The sequence below is a fragment of the Actinia tenebrosa genome, unplaced genomic scaffold (genome assembly GCF_029948245.1).
Source record: "Actinia tenebrosa isolate PJP-AT-01 unplaced genomic scaffold, QUT_ActTen_1.0 PGA_scaffold15__27_contigs__length_11533743, whole genome shotgun sequence".
In the NCBI taxonomy this organism is placed as follows: domain Eukaryota; kingdom Metazoa; phylum Cnidaria; class Anthozoa; order Actiniaria; family Actiniidae; genus Actinia; species Actinia tenebrosa.
In genome coordinates this window covers 1,862,130-1,890,125 of record NW_028292575.1, presented here as the reverse complement: position 1 = coordinate 1,890,125, position 27,996 = coordinate 1,862,130, and the positions used below count along the sequence as shown (strand labels likewise).

The 27,996-nt window shown below is 38.7% G+C and overlaps 3 protein-coding genes and 1 non-coding gene across 4 annotated transcripts; 3 read left to right on the top strand and 1 right to left on the bottom strand.

The window, feature by feature from the left end:
• Positions 1 to 7: 7 nt before the first annotated feature.
• On the top strand, positions 8 to 18,167 carry LOC116293515 (ubiquitin-protein ligase E3C). The gene is made up of 28 exons (XM_089030488.1): positions 8 to 146; positions 415 to 468; positions 791 to 865; positions 1,152 to 1,295; positions 2,321 to 2,439; positions 2,773 to 2,906; positions 3,839 to 3,998; positions 4,851 to 5,089; positions 5,631 to 5,705; positions 5,841 to 5,899; positions 6,885 to 7,003; positions 7,215 to 7,301; positions 7,913 to 7,999; positions 8,680 to 8,834; positions 9,068 to 9,285; positions 9,900 to 10,004; positions 10,529 to 10,559; positions 10,651 to 10,757; positions 11,631 to 11,772; positions 12,650 to 12,737; positions 12,812 to 12,905; positions 13,270 to 13,332; positions 14,369 to 14,493; positions 15,435 to 15,525; positions 15,813 to 15,911; positions 16,646 to 16,735; positions 17,176 to 17,373; positions 17,819 to 18,167. Exons 1-28 carry the CDS (start codon positions 81 to 83, stop codon positions 17,984 to 17,986), a joined length of 3,192 nt encoding a protein of 1,063 aa, XP_088886614.1. The 5' UTR covers positions 8 to 80; the 3' UTR covers positions 17,987 to 18,167.
• Positions 4,148 to 4,220, bottom strand: Trnaa-ggc (transfer RNA alanine (anticodon GGC)). The gene has a single exon. It is a non-coding gene; the product is annotated as a tRNA-Ala (tRNA).
• A 146-nt stretch (positions 18,168 to 18,313) lies between the features above and the next one.
• Positions 18,314 to 22,670, top strand: LOC116308531 (uncharacterized). The gene is made up of 2 exons (XM_089030489.1): positions 18,314 to 19,621; positions 21,079 to 22,670. The coding sequence occupies exon 2, from the start codon at positions 21,094 to 21,096 to the stop codon at positions 22,069 to 22,071; it is 978 nt and encodes a 325-aa protein (XP_088886615.1). The 5' UTR covers positions 18,314 to 19,621; positions 21,079 to 21,093; the 3' UTR covers positions 22,072 to 22,670.
• Positions 22,671 to 25,831: 3,161 nt separating this feature from the next.
• Positions 25,832 to 27,276, top strand: LOC148910817 (uncharacterized). Its single transcript, XM_089030845.1, has 2 exons — positions 25,832 to 25,996; positions 26,216 to 27,276. The coding sequence occupies exon 2, from the start codon at positions 26,225 to 26,227 to the stop codon at positions 27,197 to 27,199; it is 975 nt and encodes a 324-aa protein (XP_088886971.1). The 5' UTR covers positions 25,832 to 25,996; positions 26,216 to 26,224; the 3' UTR covers positions 27,200 to 27,276.
• The last annotated feature ends 720 nt before the right edge of the window (positions 27,277 to 27,996 follow it).

Genomic DNA, 27,996 nt, shown 5'->3' with positions numbered 1-27,996 from the left:
GATTCAACAAAAATAAATAAACTTCAAACATCTTGAAAGAAAGCACCTAAAAATCATCCTTTTTCCTTAATTTCCCCATCATGTTTGCCTTCGATGGCACATTTAAGAGTCGTCCTACAGTATCTTTGGGCGGTGCAAGCAAGAAAGTAAGTAAAAAGTTTTAAAACGTGCGTCAAAATTGCTGTAAATTGAAACTAATTTTGACGGATGATTTCATAAATTTTGAGAAAATTTTACTCCAAAATGATTCTGATCTCTAAAGCTTTTCATTTGCAAGAGAAATAGTATCAAATAAAAGTATTTTACAATATTAATGATCGTTTATATTCTTTAAGAGAGATCGGTGTGCAAAACATATTTATAAGCTTAATAATACTATAATGATGTGTTTTTGCGTTTGATGATGCCTTTCAGGAAGAAAGGTCTGCACTTTTACAGAGAGCTCAAACAGAAAGAAAAAGTAGAGAGGTATAGAAGATAGAACTATTTTGTTTCCTTGCCTACCTTGTTCTCATTGGTTTCTTTTGTCTTACTCTATCATATATACACTCCTTTTTACCACCTCTTTCTCTTTTACTCCGACGAAGGACTAGCGTCCGAAACGTCAGTAAGTTTTTTCATCTTTTCATGATGTATAATTTACCTTTTCATCATTACTATTTGATAGAACTATTAGTTCTGTGACTGATGTCCTTTGGCATTTTTACATAAACTCTAAATTCTACATGCAACCTTAATAATATAAATGGTGGCCTATTTGTAACTGAGCTGAGTGATTTTTCTGTTTTAGGAAAACAAGAGAAGGATTTTAAGTGCTATCACGATACAGGCATTCATCAGAGGTGAAAAAGTTCAACATCAACAGGTAACTTAATACACTTTATCAACCTATTTTCAATTACATTGTAACTTATACTTAGATCAGCCTAGACGTTGTTCCATGGTTCAATTTGTGAGTTAGCTGTGCCCTGACTTAGATCAGCCCAGAGGTTGTTTCAGGGTTTGATCTGTGAGTTAGCTGTGCCCTGACTTAGATCAGTCTGCAGGTTGTTCCATGGTTCAATCTGTGAGTTAGCTGTGCCTTGAATTAATCAGCCCAGAGGTTAATCTTCCAGCTTCAATAATATTAATGTTTTGTTTGTTCTTTCAAGTATGACAGACAGAGATCAATATTTGATGAAACAGTACACTCCTTACAGAACACAAAAACAGCTTCCCCTGATTCACACCTTATAACTGTGCTTACCAGAAGACTCATCTTCTTCTACTCAAATTCCAAGGACAGCCAAAGATTGGTATGAGATTTATTTTCATTTCAAGGTTCTGGTATTTGAACCATGCATTCTGCCTTGGTCATTACTAAGTCATACCTTTTATCTTCTAAACTAATAATATTTTCCTATTTCAGACCATTTGTTATTCTCTAGACTATGATTTCTTTCGAAACAGTAATAATAAAAAGGTAAATTATACACCATGAAAAGATGAAAAACCTCACTGACGTTTCAGACACTAGTCCTTCATCCGGCGAAGCAAAACATCAGTAAGTTTTTTCATCTTTTCACGGTGTACAATTTACCTTTTTATCATTACTGTTTCATTAGAACACAGACGCAGCTGACACTAATTTTTAGCTAGTTATCTCTTCTTATGATTTCTTTCTATGATTTTTTAAGTGTTTTGGACACATGAATATGGATACAACTTAAATAAATAATCTTATGATTCTCGATACAATGGCACATGGCTTGAAATTGGAAGAAATTACACCAAACATAAAAAAACTTCATCTTCTAAAGAACTTTTCTTGTATAGCCAATAATGTTTTCCCATTAAACCACTGCATGGATTCAACTCAAACAAAGAATCTTATTCTTAAGAGAATATCACATGATCTAAAATTTAAAAAAATACAAAAAAACAAGAGGTCTATGTATACTGACCATATACTGTATACATAATTATATTATGATCTATGTACATGGATACTAGCAAACTAAGAAGTCTGTTCTCCAGAAAGACACTGTATTGAAATAACAAAGCATTGTGCCCAAGCTAATGTCAGGTCTATTTTTCTGCAATTTTTGGTGCAATTAAATTAATTTTACAACGACAATCACTCCCAATACAGGGCTCTTCCATGAGACTCTCTCCATAGTACGTTCTGTATTTATAACATACAACACTCAACTCACATGTTGATTTTAAGGAGGGAGGAAAACCAGAGAACCGGCAGAGAACCCAGAGATCAACACATCAAACAAACTCAACCATTCCAACACCCTGTAACAAAGCTAAGACATGTTTTTTTTACAAGTAGATATGGCTGTGTCAGCTGTTATTGAAGCATCATGCAGCCTTGCAGCCAGATCAGATGGATGAGGCAAGAAACAGAACATGGATTTTCCAGATTAAGAATCTTTTGGTTTTGTGTTGTAGGTAGGTGAGAGAATAAAGTAGCTAGTGGATTGCTGTTTGGTTTGTGCCGTGAGGGTGGGTGGGTGGATGGACAGAAGATTGAGATTTAGACTCACAGGGACATATAATTTAATATAATTTAATGTGAGATAAATGTAGAAAGAAGAATAGAATTGAATGGAGAAAGAAACTCAGAAAAGAACTCAGTTTTTACAGTTAATTAGATATCAGTTTTTTATGTGTCTGTCCTCTTATTGATGATAAAAAATTACCAATCAGCACTCAAGAAATTTGTGAGTTATTGTAAAATATGTCTTTGATAAGTGATAAGTGAGTATTTTTTATATATTGCAGGTCTTTAGATCAGTCCATGTTAGATTCAAGTCCAATTGCTGTTCAGTTAAGAATGCTTGAAGTGTTCACGACTCCAGACTCTCATACCAACAAGAAAGATGCTATTAGGATGACAATGTTCCTTGTCAGAAATGGTTAGTTTCTGTCAATAATTTATTGGACATGCACTCTTATATTCTGTATTTCCCTATTGTTGTTTGGTACTAATAATGGTTTTACCTTAAAAAAAGTTTAGTATCTATACCTACCTTTTACAGATGATGATGATGATGATGATGGTGCATGATGATGGTGATGATAATGATGAAGATGGTGCTTTATGGTGCATGATGATGATGGTGCATGATGATGATGGTACATGATGTTGATGGTGCATGATGATGGTGCATGATGATGGTGCATGATGATGGTGCATGATGATGATGAAGATGGTGCTTTATGGTGATGATGATGATGGTACATGATGTTGATGGTGCAAATGATGGTGCATGATGATGGTGATGATGATGGTGCATGATGATGATGGTACATGATGTTGATAGTGCATGATGATGGTGCATGATGATGGTGATGATGATGATGAAGATGGTGATGATGATGATGGTGCAGGATGATGATGGTACATGATGTTGATGGTGCAAATGATGGTGCATGATGATGGCGATGATGATGATGGTGCATGATGATGATGGTGCATGATGATGATGGTACATGATGTTGATGGTGCATGATGATGGTGCATGATGATGGTGATGATGATGTTGATGGTGCATGATGATGGTGATGATGATGGTGCTTTATGGTGATGATGATGATGGTGCATGATGATGATGATGGTGTTGATGATGATGACAAAGACAACGGTGCATGATAATGGTGATGATATTTTGATGATGCATGATGAAGTTGAAGATAATGGTGATGATGGTGATGGTGATGATGATGATGATGATGATGCTGATGATGCTGATTTTGTTAATGTTGCCTTTAAGTTCTGAGTATTAATTTTAAAGAGTTCTCTCAAAATAATTGATAATATAAACAATGTTATATCTATGTGGTCCAGGTTATTTTAGGTACCTTAGAGCCTTGATCAACCTTCGAGTACCATCAAGTCTTGAACCATCACCAACACCCCCAACACCTCTTGCTAGTGCTCTAGTTGACCTTGTCCTCAGACCTGTGAACCTGCTATGCCGAGATGCACAAGAGTACCCTTATGATAGGTAAGTCTAATGCAGAGAAAAGCTACAATTTGTGCCAAAACTGTTGAGACTCCCATGATTATAATTATACATGTGTTAGAATGTTGATCATCACAGTGAATAAGTGATCTAAGTGAACGCTGTAAAGAAAGACCTGAAAAAATGATTTCAGGCTCCAACGGGAATCGAACCCATGACCTCTGCGTTGCCGGTGCGATGCTCTACCAACTGAGCTATGAAGCCAATGTGTGCCACTGTTTTGATCAACATTCTAACATTTGTATTACACCACAGTTCTATCAATTCAATTCACAATTATACATGTACTACACTTCTATTGACATTCCCATACCTTAATAAATAAATTGGTCCCCACTTACTCTTATCAACTCTCTCCCCCTCATTTCAATGTTGTTTCTGTACAAGGCACACCCCTCACTCAAATCGCAAGCTGTTCATCTCAACATTACTAAGGGGGAGGGGGAGGGGGAAAGTGATATAGCTTGTGTTGTGCTTAGATGAGAAGGGGAAGTTGAGTCTCAACTAGTTTTGGCGTGGATTGTATGTTATATTAACTGGTATAGTTTACATGTCAGAGTAAAGGCACAGTGAATGAGTAAAATCACCTCTCGGTTGGCTCCGTTGGTTGAACAGCAGGATATTGTTTGGGAGGTTGGTTCTATCCTGGGCTGGGCCAAAACTCAGGGTCTTAAAATGCCTTAGTAGAAGGTACTGCCTTTGCTCAATAATATCTGCAAATGAAGACCTTTGCTATGACTTGGATGACCATGTAAAATGGCTATGATGCTCCTAGAAATTACACTTTAGCGATGAACAAGAAAATAATTGATCGGAAAAATATTGTCATTTCAGGCATGAAGTACTCGCTGCACTGACGAACGATATGCTCTGTCCTGAGATGAACGAACAGTTTGTCAACTTCGTGTTACCTTATCTATCAACACCCAAGACGATGTTCCCATTTTCAAGGCTTGTGGAGACCATTTATATGATGCACAAGAAGCCCAAGGGGAGAGGTGTTAGTCTTCAAGAATTGAAGCTGTCACCATGGTTACTGTATGCCATTCTTGTGCTGGCTGAAGAACATCTAGGTATAAAATGAGAATGAATTAAAGAATTGTATAGATGGAGAAAGAGATGGGAAATGTAAGCCCTTTATGAAGAAAACTAAATATATAGAAAAAGAATGACAAAATAGGAAGAAAGAGAATGAAAGACAAACAAAGGCATCTATATAAATAGCTATATAAAAGCAACCAAGCAATTAAAAGAATAATTAAATAAAAACAAAAATCAAAAATGAATGAAAAAATAAAAAAATAAAAGAGGAAAAAAGAATGAATGAATGTAAGACAGAGGAAGAAAGAATGAAAGAAGAGTAAAGGTTGAAAGAATGAATAAATGATAAAAATAATCTGAGGGAATTAAGGATAAAAGAAAGACGAGGAAATGTAGATAGAGTAAAGACAAATAAAAGAGAAAAAGTGAAGGGAAGCAAAAGAAAAATTGAAAGGCAGGGAAAGCTAAAAAAAGGAAGAAATGAAGAAGACTTCAGGGTAAATTTAACCAAAAATGTTTTTTGTGTGTAATAGTGACCTGATAGAATAATTTTTACTATTTTTTCCTCTTTAGGTTCTTTGTCAACAGAAAGTCTTCTTTGTTATCTTCAAATTTTACAGTTTCTTCTTCCACATCTACCATTACCAGGTAAAGTAAGAGAGAGAAAGAAAGAGTAGATAAGAGAAAAGAGAAACTCTTCCTCACCATGATTGATGGTGTTTTGCTTTGAGTCATGTTTTGTCAGCTGCTTATGTTGTCATTCGGTTTTTTTTTGTTCTGTAGCCACAGACCCAACGGATAGTGATGATTCAGATTCAGAAATGGAGGTCTCATATGTTCAGGTACTGTACGTAATGTCAACCATCTGTCCATCCTACCAATCAACCAATCAATTAACCAACAAACGATCCATCCATCCTACCAGCCAACTATCCTACCATCCATCCACCATCCAGCCAATCAATTAACCAACAAACGATCCATCGATCCATCCTACCCGCCAGCTATCCTCCTACTATCCACCTACCATTTAGCCAGCCAACCAGCATCCGGCTTAGCAAACAACCAACCAACCAGCCAATCAACCAACCTTTCTTCCATCCATTCATCCATTCATCCATCCTTCCAGCCATCCATTCATCCATCCTTCCAACCATCCATCCATCCATCCATCCTACCATCTAGCCAACCAACAAGCATCCGGCTTAGCAACCAACCAACCAACCAACCAATCAACCAACCTTTCTTCCATCCATTCATCCATTCATCCATCCTTCCAGCCATCCATTCATCCATTCATCCATCCATCCTACCATGTAGCCAACCAACCAGCATCCGGCTCAGCAAACGACTAACCAACCAGCCAATCAACCAACCTTTCTTCCATCCATTCATCCATCCTTCCAGCCATCCATTCATCCATCCTTCCAGCCATCCAACCAACCATCCATCCTACTAACCATACACAATCCATCTCCAAACTACTCTTGTCATTAAAATTAAGAACTAGGGTCACTTTTCACTGGACTTCTAATAGTGCTTTCGTATACATTAGTAGTCACTGCATGAACCAACTTAGCTACATGTACAGGTACATCGTACAGATGACAAATCTGGCAGACTTGTGGGGCTTTCTCTCCCCCCCCCTCTCCAATTTTTTGTACAAGAATGAAATCTCATTTTGTCTTACATTGCGTTCTGTTGTGAAGAAAAAAAGAGATCAGATCCCCCTCTCCCACTTTAAACATTTCTTCGCCCTCCTTGCATCAGTAAAATAGATACAATTGGTTTATCACACGTGAGGTGTTTTTCTCTCTCTCTCTGAAGGATGAACGTTTGAATCCCATACGAGAAGAATGCCTGAAAATCCTCGACTCAAAAGAACATGTCAGAAGCCTGGAATCTCTCGTCACGATGAATATCAATAAAACACAGGCTTCGAGAAGGTTAGTATTATTTTGTCACACCGCCTGGCCTATGATTCTTCGGAGCCAGAGGCTCATGTATAAAGCACTCAAAGGTGCACCCATTACCCCCTCATCCTGAGGGTCAAAACCGTTGACCTGTACATGTAGCTCTGAAGGTCCATGGTTCGACCCTCAGGATTTCACGTCTGTTTCTACTTACTTTTATTACTCAAATGCTTTACCTTTTCAGGGGTGACGTTCATGACCTTGTCTTAGCCTTGTGTAGTGTGTGCCATCACCTGATGACAGAAAGTAGAATGCAAGTCCATAAAACAAGGTAACTGGGGAAACAAAATACGGGAGGGTTTCCTACTTATAATGTCAAGTCTTGTTTTATTTTTCTTCAGGTAAAGAACTAAGTTCACCATACCTAAACGTTTAATTGTAAAGAAATAGAAAACGCGCGCGCGTGCTGTGTGCATTTCTAAAGCACGCCGGAATTGGCAGAACACGAGAGAAGTGTTAGGAGAAGCACGACGTGTAGCGGAGTGCTTATCGACACTTTTAGAGTGGTCTGTCAATTCTCAATTGCTTTATAACTCCACACAGCACGCGCACGCGTTTTCTATTTCTTTTATAAAATAAAAGGGCGCGTGCATGCTGTGTGCTCTCATAAAGCACGCGCTCCCAACCTATCAGAATGCGAGATTTATAACAGTTATTTTATAATTGATTTTGGTTTTCTTAAATAAAAGATGTGGTCTTGGTTTGTTTTGTTATGTGGACCAACATGGCGGCCATGTCGTTTGTCGAATGCATCCTTGAGAAAAGATTAGTGCTCTCCATACCAGTAGATACATAAGACTCTCACACTGTCTCTTATCAACCTTTCCCCTTTTTGGTCCCTTTGATGCTTGGTGTTAACTTTTGTTCTTCCTACTCCCACAGATTACTGTATACATTAGCTTTGAATCCAGTGTTTATCCATGAACTTTGGATGCATATCCTGATAGAAACCATAACCACTGCAACAGGGTAAACTATCCACCAAATCGAAATATAGTGAGCAATTTGAATAACTATTTTTCTTAAATAACTAGCCTAATGTTTTGACAAGTGTGAGAGGCTAGTCAGTCCAGAGCGGTAGTTATTCAAATTGGTCGTCATTATCTATACCGTTTATGACTTCACTTAAAAAAATAATTAAAAAAAAAAAAAAATCCGACAGATTTTCAGTACGAGAAAAAAACGGTTGTCACGCCGAATTCACAAGATAGTTTTGTTGCTATCTTTCATAGAACCAAGATACTGTTTTACTATGAAATAATTAGCCCCAAGTTTCAAGAACTGAATGAAACTTTTGGCAATTTGTAGTTTTTGTGAAGTCCATTTGTTAGGCAAGCTTGAAAGTCAAATTTGCGTAGTCTCTTACGTTATCACGACGAAGTTTTTATCTAATTGGTAGAAGTTTGCGTAGCTTTTTGTTACGTCCATTTTTAGGCAAGTTTGAAAGTCAAATTGGCGTAGTCTCTTACGTTGGCACGACGAAGTTTTTATCTAGTTGGTAGAAGTTTGCGTAGCTTTTTGTTACGTTCTTTTTTTAGGCAAGTTTGAAAGTCAAATTGCATAGCTATAGTTTCTCGTATCTGAATGGTTAATTTCCAACCGTAAATTTTGGTTGGTTGATTACTAATAGTATATATATTTTTAATCAGTAAAGAGATTCCCATACTACAGATGATTCACCAGGGTCAAAACCTGATGATATCAGAAGCAGCTCGTATCGTCCCTATGTTGTCTTTGTTCTGCGCTCTGTTTAGTCATTCATTATTCTCGATTGGAGATAAGGAATTCTTCGGCGAAGATCGAGGTGAGGATGATAAATGATTTGGGGGTCAGGGATCGGTATTTTTTTACGCTTGGCAAGGGCGGATACAGCCAAAAATATAAAGGGGGAGGGGGGAGGAATAGATCTTGAGTGTTGGAGGGGGGAGCCAAAGCCCCCTTTTCCCCTCCCTGGATCCGCCGAGCGAATCAAATATTCCTGGCATTTCTAATCTCAAGAACTTAAACTAAAAAATTGCTTTCCTGTTTTCCTCTCAGATAATTCCATTATGCCTTTCTCACTACAAGAAATCATCCCAATGACCTCAGCGTTGTGTGACACTGTGATCGGCGTGACGGAAATTATCTATCCTGACAGCAGTCACGCAATCTTGAGAGATCATTACGTCAGCGCTATGAAAAGCGTGGGAGTACGATCTGTTCTCGTGAAAGCAGAGGAATTCTACCCTCAGAGGAAGTGGATCTCCGTATTAAGAGTGAGATTATTAATTCTGAATATTCTAAAAAATAAACGTGTAGTATGGGGTTTGTCATTGTGTAATATTAGTCAGCGCATGCGTATAGAGGCCGTTAGCCATTCCATTTGGTCGCTGCCGAGAAGCTTTGCGCAAAGCCTTTTTCTGGTTCAAGTTTAATAGTTTATAAAGGTTTTGCATCATCACGTGCCCATGCCATAATCCAGCTTGGGCTGCCTGTGGCAGATGGCAGAACAATAAAATCCCTTTGCTCTCGGGAATTGAATTCTTTCTCATGTGAAACGATTGTATTGTTCTTGCCATCTAACATGGCTGCCCTCACGTGGTTGTGCAAAAGCTCTATAGTCCCTTTTAGCTTGGGCGTAATCATTTCTCATTGTAGACCACGTGTTGTTCTCTTCAGTGAAAATACGATTCGTTTGAGTTGTAACAATATTCATATGTTTTCTCATACGCCTCCCGACCCCTTCATTTGTTGGCAGAAATCAAAATAATAAAAGCAATAAGAATACATAAATGCAATAAAGAAAATAAAGTTTGACCCTAGTTTTGGTGTATTCTAGGTTTCCTCGAATCAAATTGTATTAACCAATGGTCGCATGTATTTTTAACAGGAAGTGACGCACTTGGTCAAGCAACTCCACACCCGTGACGCACGACGATCGTTTTGTCCTGAGAATCATTGGTTGTCAAGTAAAGTCCATATTCAACCCAATCAGGTAAGGGGTCGACGAAAAGTGATTGAATGATCGCTGATGATGATATGACGATGCTGCTGATGATGATACAGACAGTAATAAGGATGATGATACATGGTGATGGTAGGGGTGGAGGTAAGGATGCCGATGACAGTAATGATGGTGATGATATGATGATGCTGCTACTGATGATACAGACAGTAATAAGGATGACGATACATGGTGATGGTAGGGGTGGAGTCAAGGATGCCGATGGCGGTAATGATGGTGATGATAATGAAGATGGCTGAGGTGATGATGTTGATTATGATGGTGGTGATAATGATTATGATGGTAGTGATGATGATGGTGATGATGATGATGATGGCAGAGGTGATGATGAGGATGATAACCATGGTGATAATGTTGGCGAGGATAATGATGGCGGAGCTGATGATGATGATGGTGGTGATGATGATGGTGATAGTTATTCTCCGAATAATATTGCTTGCGATGATCTTGAATACCCTTGTCATATATTCATTTTCTTCTATTTTTTAAATCAGATTAGAATCGATGGCTTCTTAGATGAAGAAGGTTCGTAGAAATGGTTTCAGTTTTGCTCATTTTCGGTTTCGCATTAGTTTTCACATTTGTATTTTATTAAATTTGCGTCAATGTGTTTCAGGTGTTATTGAAGGAGTAATCCAAGTGGGTATGTCAGCGACAACCACACGGTTCATGTCGATACTGCGGCACATACCATTCGTGGTTCCATTCAAGGACAGAGTCATGGTAACTAGACCATCTTACAAACACTCCACCCTTAAGCGTGGTTTTCTCTATGACATAAGCATAAGCATAAGAACAAGTCCTCAGTATGACATAAGGCAACATAAGCACAAGCAGAAGCATTAAAAAGGAGATTGCTTTGATCCTTGTGCTTATGCTTGTGCTTGTGCTTATGTCGCAGTGAGGACGTCAACAGAGAAGTGAGTGTGCTTGATACGCTTATGTCTGTGTTTATGCTTATGCTTATGTCGCTAGTGAAAACCACGCTTTAAGCTTTTTAAAGTTATTTTATCTGTCGTTTAAAGCAACTGATGACACGATAGTTTTTTCTGTATACCATGAGCAACGATGTTTTGCGTTCATTTCCCGCAAATGGGCCAAAGTCTATCACGATAATAAACAGATTTTGCAGAAAGTTTAGAAGTTTTTGGTCAATCTACGATCTGTGAGTTAGCCGTGCCCTGACTAAGATTAGCCCAGAGGTTGTTTCAGGGTTTGATCTGTGAGTTAGCCATGCCCTGACTTAGATCAGCCCAGAGATTGTTTCAGGGTTCGATCTGTGAGTTAGCCATGCCCTGACTTAGATCAGCCCAGAGGTTGTTTCATGGTTCTATCTGTAAATTTGCCATGCCCTGACTTAGATCAGCCCAGAGGTTGCTTCAGGTATTGATCTGAGAGTTAGCCATGCCCTGACTTAGATCAGCCCAGAGGTTGTTTCAGGGTTCGATCTGTGAGGTAGCCATGCCCTGACTTAAATCAGCCCAGTGGTTGTTTCAGGGTTCGATCTGTGAGTTAGCCATGCCCCGACTTAGATCAGCTCAGAGGTTGTCTCAAGGTATCATAGAATAGATTAAATACATTTGTTTGCTTGTTTAGCTCTTGCAAAGGATAATCAGCAAAGATCGACAAGACGCCCAGGGTGATCTACATAACTTCATGATGGGCCCAAGTATCGATATCAACATCCAAAGGAAATACCTGTACCAGGACGCCTTTGATCAACTCAACGAAGATCGAGGTGACCCTTTTGTTTTCATTATTTCGTCTCCTATATACACTTATTTCAATAAAGTTAGTCACCAAAAACCTAGAAAGCTGAGATCACTGAGCGTCATGGGAAACTTTTCATATCAAAAAAAGCATATAAATACAAAGCTTTTTTAATACAAGCTGCAGCTCGATGATGCTAAGAAGAGGTGAGACTGTAACCGGTAAAAGATTCGCAAGTCCATGAACAGTTATCAAGCGGTTGACCGTGTAAAATGAATTTACCCATAATCCTTGTCGGCCTCAGCTTTATAGCTTTTCAGGTGACTAACTTTATTGAAATAGGTGTAAACATTTTTCGATGTAAGAAACGTTCAAAGCGAAAAATGGAAGTAAATGTATGTATGCTGCTAATACGCCGCTTGCCAACGATGTAGTTTCGAGACCTTGAACTACCATAATGTTTAAGCATAGCTGCATATTTTGAATTCACTGACACTCAAGTGGACCCTTCTCAAAATTATCTTAAATGCGAGGCTAACATGGAAATACAAAAGAAATGCCGCAATTTCCATCGAGAAAAAGTGTGATTTCTTTTGTGTTTCATGTTAGTCCATATAGTCTTCTTTATTTTCGGCGTTGTTTTCCCATTTCAGACCACGTGCCATTCTCTTGAGAGTGAGATTCTTTTTGTTTGAATTGTATCCATATTCATGTATCTTCTCATGCGCAACCGTTAAACAAAGAAATAGCACTCTAGGGAATGACACGTGGCCTGAAATGGGAAAACAACGTCGAAAGTTGATAGTGTTGATTGTATAGAGCTGTAAACAAGAGACCCCACCAAATGTCTCTCTAAACCTTGATATGAAAACCAACTCACAACTTTCTCTTTTTACTCTTTCTAGCACCAAACCTTAAGCAGCGAGTGCGTGTACGACTAATAAACGACCAGGGCCTAGAGGAAGCTGGTATCGATGGTGGAGGATTATTTAGGTAGGACCCAATACGCATGGAATTAGGTTGTACTAAATGGATGTCAGTTAAAACGTAGGCTTGGTTCTTTATAGGGAGTTTCTGAATGAGCTTCTGAAAGCAGGGTTCGATCCGAATATTGGTTACTTCAAAGCAACAAATGAAAGACTTCTGTATCCTAATCCTCAGGTAAAGTGCTCGCCATTTTGTTTCCTTTCATTTTCCTTTGCTTTGCTTTCAATTCGTTTAGTTTCCTTTAATTTAACTTGCTTTGCTTTTCTTTCGTTGTCTTTGCTTTCAATTCGTTTAGTTTCCTTTAATTTAACTTGCTTTGCTTTGCTTTCGTTTTCTTTCCTTTCCTTTCCTTTTGCTACGTTTTTTTTGTTTTGTTTTATTTTGTTTTGTTTCCTTTCCTCTCGTCTCGTCTCCTCTCCTCTCCTCTCCTCTCCTTTTCTTTTCCTTTCGTTTTGTTCCCTTCTCTCTTTTCCCTTTCCATGGTTTCCATTCCACATCTCATTCCCCTTCATAACATTCAGTTTCTATTGGTTTCCAGGCCAAATTATGCGCTCCCAACTATCTTCAACATTTTCGATTCCTCGGGAGAATGCTAGGCAAGGTAAGGCCATTGTTCCTACCATTGCTCTTATTAATTAAACATTCCGAGGTCGAGGAAAAAAACTGGGTCGAGTTGGTATTGCAGTGCATTGTGGGGCTGTTTTAGTGGACAATATAGACGCCATGTTGGAAATATGTCTCTCAAAAAAAAAAAACACACACACACACACACACAAAACACACATCACGATGCACTGCAATGCAATGCAAACTCGATCCAGTTTTCCCCTTAATTAACTTCGGAATGACTAGAGGTTTTGCACCATCACTTGCCCATGCCAATAATACAGCTTGGGCTTCCTGGGTTAGATGGCAGATCAATAAAATACCTTTGCTCTTGGGAGTATAATTCTTTCTCATGTAAAACGATTGTATTGTTCCTGCCATCTAACATGGCTGCCGTCACGTGGTGGTGCAAAACCTCCAATACACTGCCCCTTCTACGCATGCGCATCATAACCGACAATAGACCACTTCATCTTGGGGTGTAATGTTTTCCCATTTCAGACCTCGTGTCATTCCCTAGAGTATTAGTTTTCGTTTAACGGTTGCGCATGAGAAGACACGAATATGGATACAACTCAAACAGATTCTTATTCTCGACATAATGAATAATGACAATTGGTCTGAAATTGCACAACATTAAAAGGGCGTTCTACTTGGTTGACATTAAACCTTTAAATTTGAAACAACCTCTGGGGTGTTTGAAAACATGGTCAGCGTACGAGGAAAATCCGGAGAACCCGGGAAAAACAAAACAAAACAAAACAAACTCCGAATCAAGGGCTTAACCTAAGGATCTTTACTTACAGTGTGATGCCAAGCCGTACACGAGTCGAATCTGAAGACTCCATACAGAGGTGGTAGGTGAATATACAACCGCTACACCTTGCTTGATTCTCTTTGGCATCCACGAAAGATATGGTTGAAGTTTCTTTTGTTAAATCAAAAAATATGTCGGCCACGTCTGGCGTCCTATTATTCTCTGTGAAGGACTGCATGAATGTTAAATTATGTGAATTCTTTCAAATGTGTAGGCAATCTACGAGAACATGTTAGTCGAGTTACCTTTTGCGAGCTTCTTCTTATGTAAGCTGTTAGGCCGGCACGGCACAGATGTCGATATCCATAACCTGGAATCCCTTGATCCTGAAGTCTACAAGTAAGTAGTTTATTACATTTGACCATGTTAAAAATACTGGGCATTGCTCATGAAAGAAAAAGCGCCTTGCTCCAGATCAACGCCATAGCAGTTTTGTAAAAAAGCTCATGGCACTCTCCTGTATACATTGTGTGCAACCATGTGACTCAAAATCCCTTGAGATATGAATAACAACGAAACAAGCCCCCATGTTGGTTGATCTAGCAAGAGGAGCTAATGAGGAATGCATTGTTATCGTCAACCAAACCTAATCAGTCGGTACCTTTCATATTTTTGACTGGCGGCAGCGAAAAACAATTTTCAGCGTGCAGCACGCAGACACAGAGTTCGCATGTTTATAAAATTGCAGTAATGTCGCACTCACTAAGAAGAGCTGTCGAGATTGGCCAAACAAACAATTGTTTTCATTGTCGATTAGTTCTGTTGTATTGTTTATTTGGGGTTTTTAGCATTCAAACCAAGAATTTAAACCGTTTGGCAATTCATTCGCTAATGGTAAGAAAAGAGCGGGAAACTTTGACTTTAGAAAAATGGTACACGCGTCTACCGAAAGGACCGAAAAGAGCGGGAAAAGTGGATTACCTATCGGAAGACTGAGAACTTTTTCGATGGCATGGGAATGATACATATCATTGGTTTTCCAATCGAAATTTTTGCGTATTTTTTCGGAAAAATGGAAAGCACACATTGTTTCTCCTTCTATTGTATTCCGTCCAATAAGCCTGAAGCGAGATGACTTTTTACCCCCGACTCTATACCATAATAGTTTTTAAAATTCTTTCATATTAAAATTTTTGATTCCTTAGAGAATACAGGAACAATAGTAATAATTAAAGAACAAAAGCAGTGTGAAAAGGAGTAAGATTTTCTTAGAGCTGCGACGTTGCCCTACTGAGATGGTGGTTATGACGTAACATGCGCATGCTCTGTTCTCTTTGCAGAAATTTGTTATTCTTGAAAACCTACGAAGGAAATGTCGAGGAGCTGGCGTTAAATTTTACGATTGTCAATAATGATTTTGGAGAAACACAGGTAAACTAAAATGCTGGCTATAGAGACTTGCACCATCACGTGATGGCAGCCATGACAGGGGGCATAACAATAGAGTTCCCCCCCCCCCCCCCCTTCCCCGGGAAACTTCTTCTCTTCTGAATTCTTTCTCATGTAAATCAGATTAAACCAGAATCAATTGTTCCTGCCTCCTGTCATGGCTGCCATCACGTGACGGTGCAAAGCTTCTATCCCAAACTTTTTTTTTCCTCTCTCACATATAAAACCCATACCATATGAAACCCGATCAACTGTGTTCCTGATTCTAGGTTGTGGAGCTACTTCCAAATGGAAAAGACATACCCGTTACCGACAGCAACAGAATATTGTATATTCATCTTGTGGCTGATTATAGACTGAACAGACAGGTAAGTTGAGTGTGTGTGTTCATTATGAGTTTCCTTTGTTATTTATGTTAAGAACTTGACATACAATCACGTTAGATAGCCGAAGATTTCCTGGAATCCAATCACTGCACCCAAAATGACTTTCTATCCAATCGGAATGCGGAAAAATCACGTGTAGCACGGCACGGTACGGCACTATCACGTGACATAATCATAGATACGAGCACAATAAGATACGTTTCCGATCACAGTACGGTATCGATCTCAGCATCATACGGCACTTTCACATAGAGGAGTTTTTGTATGACTGTGAAAAGCGCAGTGTCGTAAGCGTGCAGTACCTTAACCGTGAGTTTTTAGAATTTTAATTGGCCTTTTTTATTTCGCGCAATGCGATTGGTCTGACAGTGCCGTGACCTTGTCGTGACCGTGTCCGCGCCGTGTTTATGCCGTGTTCCGGGTGTTCGATTGGTCTGGCGTACGCCTTGCCGTGTCACGACCGTGTTCGTGCCGTGAGATTTTCACAGTCATACAAAAACTGCACTAACACGATCACACCACGACACGATCACAACACGATACGTGTCCGATTACAGCACGGTGCAGTATCGATCTCAACATTATCAAAATCATCAATCATTAAACGGCACGCTCACAACACGATTACAACACGTTACGATCACAAGACGATACGATCCCGATCACAACGTGACGCCATCTTGATGACAGCACGTCTTCCGTTCCTTTTCTCCAAGATCCACGCACACTGTCAAGCATTCCGCGCTGGTCTCGCGGGCGTCATAGATCTGGATTGGCTACGGATGTTCGACCACAACGAAATACAGGTACACTAGTTACATTCTGGGCCCGGCTGTACGAAGGGTGGATAGCGTTATCCGCTAGCTATTTATTGGATAACAGCATCGACTTATTTATGTGGGTTTTTTTTGTTGCTTCTGTTATTGATTGCTCCTGCTGTTGTTGCTGTACTATTGTTGTCGCTGTACTATTGTTGTCGTTGCTGTACTATTATTGTCGTTGCTGTTGTCGTTGCTGTTGTTGTTGCTGCTGTTGTTGTTGCTGTTGGTGGTGCTGCAGTTGTTGCTACATCTGTTGTTGCTCTTGCTATTGTTGTAGCTAATGCATTGATGTTATTGTTGTTACTGTCGTTATTGTCGTGGTTGTTGCTGCAACTGCTGTCGTTAATGATGCTCTTCTTACCTCTGCTGTTGAGCTTGTTCTTGTTTCCCTTTTCTCATGACATATCATATCATTTGATTGACAGGTGCTTATTTCTGGAGCGCCTGTTCCAGTGGACCTGGAAGACTTAAGAAGAAATACAAACTACTCGGGTGGTTACAGCGAGGAACATCCTTGTATCCAGTCCTTCTGGCACGCAGTGGAAGATTTTAACGACACACAAAAAAGACAGCTGTTGAAGTTTGTGACAAGCTGTTCTAGACCTCCCCTGTTGGGTTTCAAGGTAAGTTGAAAGAAGGGAGGGGAAGGCAAACCACTAGTTGTGGCTGGTTGGTCGAGGCAAGCAGGCAAGCAGACAAGCAGGCAAGCAGGCCAGCAGGCCAGCAGGCAAGCAGGCCAGCAGGCAAGCAGGCAAGCAGGCAAGCAGGCAAGCAGGCAAGCAGGCAAGCAGGCAAGCAGGCAAGCAGGCAAGCAGGCAAGCAGGCAAGCAGGCAAGCAGGCAAGCAGGCACTCAAGCAGACATTCAAGCAACCAAGCAAACGAACTAGCGAACGACCGGTGTCTCGAAGGCTGAATCCACCGCTCTAAAAATCTTGTTAATTGAAAGACATTTAATCTGTGGAAACTCTATTCTGCCTTCTACTTGTTAGCAAAAGATACTGCGCAAGAGGGTTGCTATTATTCCCTGTGGTAGTCATATTTACGTATAGAAACCATTCTTATCCTAGGAACTCTATCCTGCCTTCTGCGTGCATAGTGCGGGCAAAGAGGACCGTCTTCCAACAGCCAGTACCTGCATGAACCTTTTAAAACTGCCAGAATTTCCTGACGATGAGACGATGAAAGAACGTCTGCTGTATGCCGTTGAGTCTGGTGCGGGCTTCGAACTTAGCTGAGCGTTCCCGTTCTACTACTCCTGAGCTAAAAGGATCTATTTTTATGATAGACTGTTAGCTATGCGAGGAAGCAGCATTCGTGCAAATGACCCACGATGACTTGTGGTGGAGAACGAAGTTGTAAGCTGCCAGTAGGCGAGAGAACTTGTCGATTGACTAGTAATATAAACATAAACAACAACTTAAACATCTAAAATTGCGATACCATCGAGAGATAAATTGCAGCGTGTAGACCCCTGACATTCAATCTCAATCTTGGAGTCAAAACAGAAAAACAATTACGCGTAGAAAAATTTAAATCCTCAAGAGGAGAGAATACGTACCAGGTGATCTCGCGCACGCACTTCCAGTTACTATTATCCAATCAGAAGCATTTTTGTTGCATCGCCAAAAGTTCCATGATGGATTTTAAAATGGAGTTCTATTTCGATTTAACATTTTTTGAAATACTTCCTGAATTATAACTTTACATTGGAAAATTACTTTACATGTACCACAAAAGCTTCCTCTTGCCCTATCAGCAGTTGAATTAATAAAAACAAAGCATAAATGCAATAAAAGTAAGCGAAATGGGTGTGGTCTTAATTGGTCACCAGCCGCCATTTTGAGTACCGTGAGATATTATGAAATAGAAGACTGGGTATTAGGAACCGTTCGATTTGACAATTAATCCTTCGGGCGCTTGGAGGCGAGATTACCTGGTATGTTTTGCCCTCTAAAATGGTTATTAACGAAGGGTCCAGTTGACATTGCAGTGCATTTTGGGCTTGTCTCAGGGGACATGTTTCCAAGATGGCGGCTATTCCGGCCAGTTAAGAAAGCCTCAAGATGCACTACAATACAAACTCGATCCAGTTTTTCCCATAACCTTGAAATGGCTAATATGGGTAAAGATAACGCATTTAATCTTTCTGTCACACGGAATATTTGTGAAAAAAAAAAAATTAAGGCAGTTTAAAGAGAAAATGTCGAGAAGCAAGTTATACTCATTACGCAATCGGGATTCCTTTTACAAATGAAAGAGGATCTTTCAGAAGAAGAATACAAAATGAAAATTGTGAGCGAAATCGGCGATTGTTGATCTCGCTTTTGTTTCTCTAGAATTAAGAATAAAATAAAACTAGATGAGAATGTATCAAGTAATAGGAGGAAAGTTATGAAAGAAAAAAAAAAAAAAAACTTAAAAATAATTTATGATAATATGATGTAATTCAGCAAACAACTGCCAAAACAAACCAAAATATTTTGAAAACTATTTATTATGTTTACTTATAACTAATAAGAATTTTCAAATTTTCATGTTTAATCCACGAAAGAAAAAACAATATGACTGGAAAGTCTCTTGCAGACTAATTTCAATGTATACATATAAAAAAACTGAGGGAAAGTGTTAACTATATTTGCATCGCAGAATTGATTAAATTTTGCCATTGATAGAAGCGACATGATATAATTGACTAATGAATGCAATTATTTTGGAAAGAAGACCCATAGGCAGTACTACTAAAGCTAAGGTTGAAGTTTACATGACAACATACCTTAAACGTCAAAGGTCCAGCTATTTTTGATAGCTGTTCTATCATTCAAAAACATCCAGCTGCCAAAACGGACCTAAAAATACGTTCGCCTGCGAAGGTAAGGTTTTATATTTTTCCGTTCATATTGCCGCACTACTTGCGCTCTGTAGACTTTCTTCAAACTCGGCAGACAGAATTATGAATATCTATTGACCAAGAATCTGAAGTTTCATGAAAATCGATCGAATTTTAAGCGAACAGGAGGACAATATTGTAAAAAAAAACAACTGCTAGAAAATCGGCCGTAACGGCACACGCGCGACACCGTTAAAAGCTAACGTGCTAAATTCAGCCTACGTCAAAAGCCTACATACAAGTTCTGAATTTAGAAATATCGGAGTCTTTTTGATACGAGCGAGTTAAAAAAATTGTTAATTTGAATTGCAATTATGTGCATGGGAGTCACCTTAAAACTACGGACGAGCATGATCAGTTCCATCCTCCAGTTATAAGTTTTTAAATAATTTTCAAGGCAAAACCGAAACCTGTGCGTATTTTCGAATAGGATAAATCGAAGGAAGAGAGACGCCGAAAAAGCATTTATGAAATTTAAAAGATTCAGTTCATAAAATTAAAATAGTTCGGTACGTTTTTAATTTTTTGTATAAATGAAATCAATATCTTGGCTTTACTTAAAGCAAAGTTTTATCTCAATTGTATAGTAATCGCAATTTAAATCAATAGAGCTCAAGCATCTCGTTTATGACAAAATTTAAAACGTCAGAATTAGTGGACTGAAATTGGTAAATAAATCGCAAAAAATCTCCATGCCAAATGCGTAGTAGGTAAAGGTTAGCAAAAGGTAAAGTGAAATACAGGGAAAAGATAAACTGAAAAGTGGTCCATGTCTGTCGTCTTCGATTAATCTGTCTAACATTTCCAGAACGCCTTAACATAATTCGTGCTGCAGCATCTGCAGCCATATCAATTTTAATGTTTTCTGCAGGTGATAATCTTGTGTCACATTTTGGCCAATCAGCGAACATTTTATTCGTAGCTCAATATTTTGTGTAATTCCAAGTTTTCGGCTAGGAAAAAACCCCAAACTTTTGGTCTAAAATAAAGAAAATAAAGCAGACCCAGTTAAAGATTCGACAAATATTTTTTAGAAACGTATATTACTGGTGAATTTAGCCTGAATGCAATTATCATACTTAGCGCATTAAACGCTTGAAGAATATTCTACACAACCAAAAATATCGATTGAATACTTGATACTCGAATATTCTAATATAACTTTCTTTTCGCACAATTGTCGTTCAAAGTTGGTGGAAAATGTTTTGTTTTGACAAGAGAGTACGAAGTACCTCATACTGACTCTCTTGCAAAAGATAATAGAAAACACTTAGAAACGTTCGGTGAGACAAAGAATGACTGCGCGCCTAGATTTCAAATCACATAAAATACCAGCACAAAATTTACGTTATTCTGCTGGTTTCATGGAATTTGATCACTTTGAAAACTTGGTTGAAATGGTTACAATTCCAATGCCAACAATCTTCCATTTTTTTCCAGGTTTGTAAGTAGATTATGAACAAGACAAGTATCGTACTGGTAGCTTTGGTCAGTATTTTGAAGATAAAAGTGAACGAGGCTTCTCAGTGCGTTGCAAGGCAATCACAAAGCAATGTCTTCTTCTACGGATCGCTGATCGAATCGTTCAAGGTGGACACTCTTTCAACGTGTACCTCGAGATGCAAGCAGAATAAGGTTTGTTCAAGCATCAATATGAACCTGATGAACATGAAGTGTGATCTAAACTACTCTACGAAGAAAAGATTACCAAAGAACATGGCCAGTCAACCAAGTATGGTCTACATGGAGATACGGGATGATAACGCTACTCCAGGTACTAGGCAAGATATACCAACCACATCTTGTAAGAAGCTCAAAGCGGATGACAGCCTGTCAAAGTCAGGTGTTTACTGGATGAAGTTGAATGAGCCATCCTCTGCGCCATTCCAGGTGTTCTGTGACATGACCACCGATGGAGGAGGCTGGACCCTCGTCTATAGTTATACATTCACTCGGTACAGTTCCTTTAGGACACCTGCGAACGCAGTCACACCAATACCAAACTGGCCTGTTAATCGGTCCCCTAGTGGTTCGGTGCCTCAGTCTACGAAAACCCCGCTCAGCGAGTCTTCTCGTTCGGCTATGGATTTTTCTCTGTGGAAGAAGATTGGTAAAGAGTTTCTCATCAAGTCCAATATATCAAACTGGGTAGCCTGTGTAGAAGGAACCGGAAATTTTGTGAACTGGGTAGCAGGAAGTCTGACCTGTAGAGTTGTCAAGGCAATTACTTTACCTTGCACAACTATCGCCCCAAACACACTTGGTTTTGGTGGCTGTGGACCAATTCTCAAGAAGGATGATAAATTGCAATACTTTTTTGAAGGACGAACCGACCTTTGCTGGCCTGTCCATGATCCCTGTGGTACTAGCCCCTCTTCATCCAATCACAAGACGAATGTTGCTAACCCTGGTGGAGCGGTGTATATCCGATAAATCCTTAGGACCAAAAGCCGTCATGCCAGCGATGATGTACCAGTGTCTTCCTTTTGACCAGTCATTACCTATCTTTCAACTCGCCTATTTTGGGACCGACCAGCACTGCCAATATCACCGAACGTTCTTTGTTCCATTCATGTATGAATGTCAGAAGCAACGAGTTCGAATGAATACCCCCGTGCCAATCTACCAAGCCCAAGAACTCTACTATAAACACTTAGAATAAAACCATCTATTTTCCAGAGGAAGGACTACTCCCCTTTACGTGTACAATTCATTTTATAACAATATATGAATATAGTAATACTTGTAAACCGTTTTAATAGTGTTCAATCAAAGCTGCACATCCTATGTTCTTTCCACGAACAATTTTGGTCAACGATAGAGGCACCATGTTGATATACGGCGTGGAAACAACTTGAAGTAATTTTTATATGGTTTTTATGTACATGTGACCATTCTTAAATTTGATTGGCTGAAAGCCATTGTGAATTATTGATGCATTTATAACCTATATTACACGGATTGATAATTGCTTGTGATGATTGTAGTGTGAAAAGTTTCAAGGAACAATGCTTAATAAATCTAAATCCATCGGTGTTGTCTTAATTAGTCACCAGCCACCATTTTGATTACCGTGAGATATTATGAAATAGGAGACTGGGTATTAGGAACTGTTCGATTTGACAATTAATCCTTTGCGCGCTTCGAGGCGAGATTACCTGATGTGTTTAGCCCACTAGAATGGTTATTAACGAAGGGTCGAGTTATCATTGCAGTGCCTTGTGGGGTTGTCGTAGGAGACATATTTCCAAGATGGCGGCATTCCGGCCGTTAAGGAAGCCTCAACGGGTGCACTGCAATACAAATTCGATCCAGTTTTTTCCTTAACCTTGAAATGGCTAACATGGGTAAAGATAACGCATTTGGTCTTTCTGTCACACGGAATATTTGTAAAAAAAATTGAAGGCAGTTTAAAGAGAGAATGTCGAGAAACAAGTTATAATCATTACGCAATCGGGATTCCTTTTACAAATCAAAGAGTATCTTTTCGGAAGAAGAATACAAAATGAAAACTGTGAGCAAAATCGGCGACAGTTGATCTTGCTTTTGTTTCTCTAGAATTAAGAATAAAATAAAACTACACGAGAATATATCCAGTAATAGAAGGAATGGTGGGGAAGAAGAAAAAAAACAAACTTAAAAGTAATTTAAGATAATTTGATGTACTTCAGAAAACGACTGCCAAAACAAACCAAAATATTCTGAAAACTATAGTATTTTTACTCATAGAATTGTCAAAATATTTCATGTTAATCCCAGAAAGAAAAGATAATTTTCTGACTGGAAAGTCTCTTGCAGACTAATTTGAAGTGCAAATGAACCCTTCGACAATACTGTAACGTTGTGCCTTCTCTTTTATTCACTTATCAAACTCCATACACAAACCAGTCAACTCACTCTCACACCTAGCTTCGTGCTCTCTTACATTTTGTCCCCCACTAGGGGCGGGGAATCAGTACTGAATCTACATGAAGTAAATAGTCGAATGGTAAAATATTTTTTTGATTTGAGTGATGCGTTTCTAAGTTATTATGAAGATTTACACTTCCAATATGCTAATGAGTGTGACGTCTATTAAGGGTTAATTAAATATACAAAATCGAACTGGTTCATAGAAACAGTATTTAAAAAGCATCATTATTTTACTCATGGTTTACATGAAAGCTATTTAAAAGTTTTATTGTCAAAATGGCCAGCATTTAGTATTACTAGTTACAACGAAAACACTAAAATACCTTACCTGACGTCATCATCATTAACATATTGGAAGTATAAACCTTCATAAGTTAGAGACTCATCGCTCAAATCAAGAAATATTTTACCAATCAACTATTTACTTTATGAAGAACCAGTACTGAAAGTATTGTCAAAGGGTTCATTTGCACTTTCAATGTATGCATATAAAAAAAACTGAGGGAAAGTGTTAACTATATTTGCAGAGCTTGATGATACACATCGCAGAATTGGTTAACTTTTGGCATTGTTAGAAACGACATGATATAATTGAATAATGAATGCAATTATTCTGGAAAGAAGACCCATAGGCAGTGTAGCTAAGGCTCGGGTCGAACTTGACATGACAACACACCTTAAACGTCAAAGGTCCAGCTATTTTTGATAAACACGAAGCTGTTCTAGCATTCAAAAACATCCAGCTGCCAAAACGGACCTAGAAATACGTACGCCTGCAAAGGTAAGGTTTTTTATTTTTTCCGGCCAGTATTGCCGCACTACTTGCGCTCTGTAGATTTTCTTCAAACTCGGCAGACAAAATTATGAATATCTATTTACCAAGAATCTGAAGTTTCATGAAAATCGATCGAATTTAAGCGAATAGAAAGACAATATTGTAAAAAAACAACTGTTAGAAAATCGGCCCGTAACGGCACACGCGGCGACACCGTTAAAAGCTTACACGTGCTAAATTCAGCCTACGTTATAATATCTGAGTGTTTTTGACGCGATACGAGCGAGTTAAAAAAATTGCTATTTTCATTGTCGATTATATGTTGGAATCACCTTAAAACTACAATGTCAGGATGATTCCATCCTCCAGTTATAATTTTTACAATAATTTTCGAGGTACAAACGAAACCTTTGCGCGTTTTAAAAAAGGGTAAATCGAAGGAAGAGAGACGCGGGAAAATCGTCTATGAAATTTAAAAAAATTCAGTTCATGAAATTAGAATATTTCGGTACGTTAATAATTTTTTGTATAAATGAAATCAATATCTTGGCTTTACTTGAAGCAAAGTTTTATCTCGAAATTGCAATTGAAATTATTAGAGTTTAAAGCATGCATCTCGTTTATAGCAAACTTTAAACGTCAGTTGACGATTGAAAAATTAGTGGAACTGAAATTGGTAAATAAATCGCAAAAATCTCCATGCCAAGTGCGTAGTAGATAAACTACAGAATTTGGAGTAAAGGTTAGCAAAACGTAAAGTGAAATACAGGGAAAAGATAAAAAGTCATGATCCATATCTGCCGTCGATCTTCGATTAATCTGTCTAATAACATTTCTAGAACGCCTTAACATCAGCATCAGTATCTGAAGCCATATCAATTTTAATGTTTTTCTGCAGGTGATAATCTTGTATCATTTGGCCAATCAGCGAATTAAACATTTTATTCGTAGCTCAATATTCTGTGTTATTCCAAGTTTTCGGCTCGGAAAACAAAACCCAGCTTTAATTGTAAAGTAAAGAAAATAAAGCAGATCCAGTTAAAGATTCAACAAATATCTTTTAGAAAAGTATATTATATTACTGGTAAATTCAACCTGAATCATACGCTTGAAGAATATTCTACAACACCAAAAATATCGATTGTATATGTGATACTCGAATATTTTAGAATATCCTCCTTTTCGCACAATGGTGGAAAATATTTTGTTTTGACAAGAGACAACAAGAGAGTACGAAGTACCTCATACTGACTCTCTTGCAAGAGATAATAGAAAACACTTAGAAACGTTCGGTGAGACAAAGAATGACTGCGCGCCTAGATTTCAAATCACGTAAATTACCAGCACAAAATTAACGTTATTCTACTGGTTTAGTGAAATTTGACCGCACTTCAAGCTTAAATATAGTTTTCATCTGGAAAACTTTATGAAAATGGTTCAAATTCCAATGCCAACAATCTTCCATTTTTTTCCCGGGTTTGTAGGTAGATTATGAATAAGACAAGTATCGTACTGGTAGCTTTGGTCAGTATTTTGAAGATAAAAGTGAACAAGGCTTCTCAGTGCGTTGCAAGGCAATCAGAAAGCAATGTCTTCTTGTACGGATCGCTGATCGAATCGTTCAAGGTGGACACTCTTTCAACGTGTACCTCAAGATGCAAGCAGAATAAGGTTTGCTCCAGCATCAATATGACTGATGAGTACATAGCAATAACACCTTAACTTAACTCAACAAATCTCTAGCGTTTTTCTCAATGACCTCAAGTTAAAATCATTCTCTAAAATAAGGTTTCGAGTTCTGAATATTTCAAGCTAATTTGCTTCAAAATTTAGTTAATGATGATCTTATTAAACTCCAGAGCTCTCACTAATCACACGATACATTTTTAGGTGTTAAAGATGATAAAAGCAAAGCTTGTGTTTGTCTTTATACTGTTCCTTCTCAAGCACAAAGTCACCTACGCTACGATGTGGCAGACTCGAGGATATTCAGAGCTTGACGTGTACTTGCAAGGATTCTCTCTTGAATCCTCCAAGGTAGAAACAATCTTTGAATGTTATAAAAAGTGTGAGGACAACATACATTGTGCAAGCATCAACATGAACCTGATGAACAAGACATGTGAACTGAAGTACTCTACCAAGACTAGACACCCAGAGAAGATTGTTAGCCAACAAAACACCATCTACATGGAGATACGAGATGCTCTCGGGTTTTCTCCTCATAACCCAATATTATCCTGTAAATGGTTCAAGAATCTTGACAACCAGGTAAAAACAGGTGTTTATTGGATGAAGTTCAATGAGCCATCCTCTGCGCCATTCCAAGTGTTCTGTGACATGACCACCGATGGAGGAGGCTGGACCCTTGTCTACAGCTACACATTTACTCAGTACAGTGCGTTTACATCAGCGTCAAACGCAGTTACCCCAATACCAAACTGGCCTGTCAATTGGTCCCCTAGTGGTTGGGTGCCTCAGTCTACGACAACCCCGCTCAGCGAGTCTTCTCGTTCGGCCATGAAATTTGCTCTGTGGAAGAAGATTGGTAAAGAGTTTCTCATCAAGTCCAATATAACTAACTGGGTAGCCTGTGTAGAAGAAACCGGAAGTTTTGTGAACTGGGCGGCAGGAAGTGTGACCTGTAGAGTTGTCAAGGCCATTACTTCACCTTGCACAACTGCCTCCCCAAACCAACTTATTCTTCTTCCCTGTGGACCATCATTTAAAAAAGATGAAAAATTCCAATTCCTTCTAGAAGGAAGTTCCACCCCAGACTGCTGGCCTGTCCATGATCCCTGTGGTACTGACCCCTCTTCATCCAATCACAAGACGAATGTTGCTAACCCCAGTGGAGCGGTGTATATCCGATAAATCCTTAGGAACAAAAGCCATGCCAGCGATGTACGTCTTTCTTTTGACCAGTCATAGCCTATCTAACAACTCGTGAATTTTATGGGACCGCCAATATCACCGAACGTACACAATCCCAAGAAAACTGTTCTTTTGAGTAAAGGTTTATCGTTAAAAACTTTGATTTACACGAGTCCCTTGACTCAGTTCCCTTCGTTAGTGTTCTTTGTTCCATTCATGTATGAATGTCAGAAGCAACGAGTTCGAATAAATACCCCCGTGCCAATCTACCGAACCCAAGAACTCTACTATAAACACTTAGAATAAAACCATCTATTTTCCAGAGGAAGGACTACTCCCCTTTACGTGTACAATTCCTTTTATAACAATATATGGATATAGTAATACTTGTAAACCGTTTTAATAGTGTTTAATCAAAGCTGCACGTCCTATTTTCTCTCCACGAACAATTTTGTCAAAGATAGAGGCAACTTGTAAATATACGGCGTGGAAATAATGTTATGTAATTTTTACATGGTTTTCATGTACATGTGACCATTTTTCAATTTGATTGGCTGAAAGCCTTGTGAATGCATTTATAACGTATATTACACGGATTGATAATTGATTGTGATAATTGTTGTGAAAAGTTTCAATAAAACCTTAGGCACATGAAAGTATCCGGATATTTTTGAATCTCCAATATTTTGCTTTCGTATTGACCTCCCGTCCACACGTATACGATAAATTCATAGTATGAAATTAGGGCATTACTCCCTTTCACAGTTCCCTGCGCCATCTTGAAAGGTAGCTGTGCA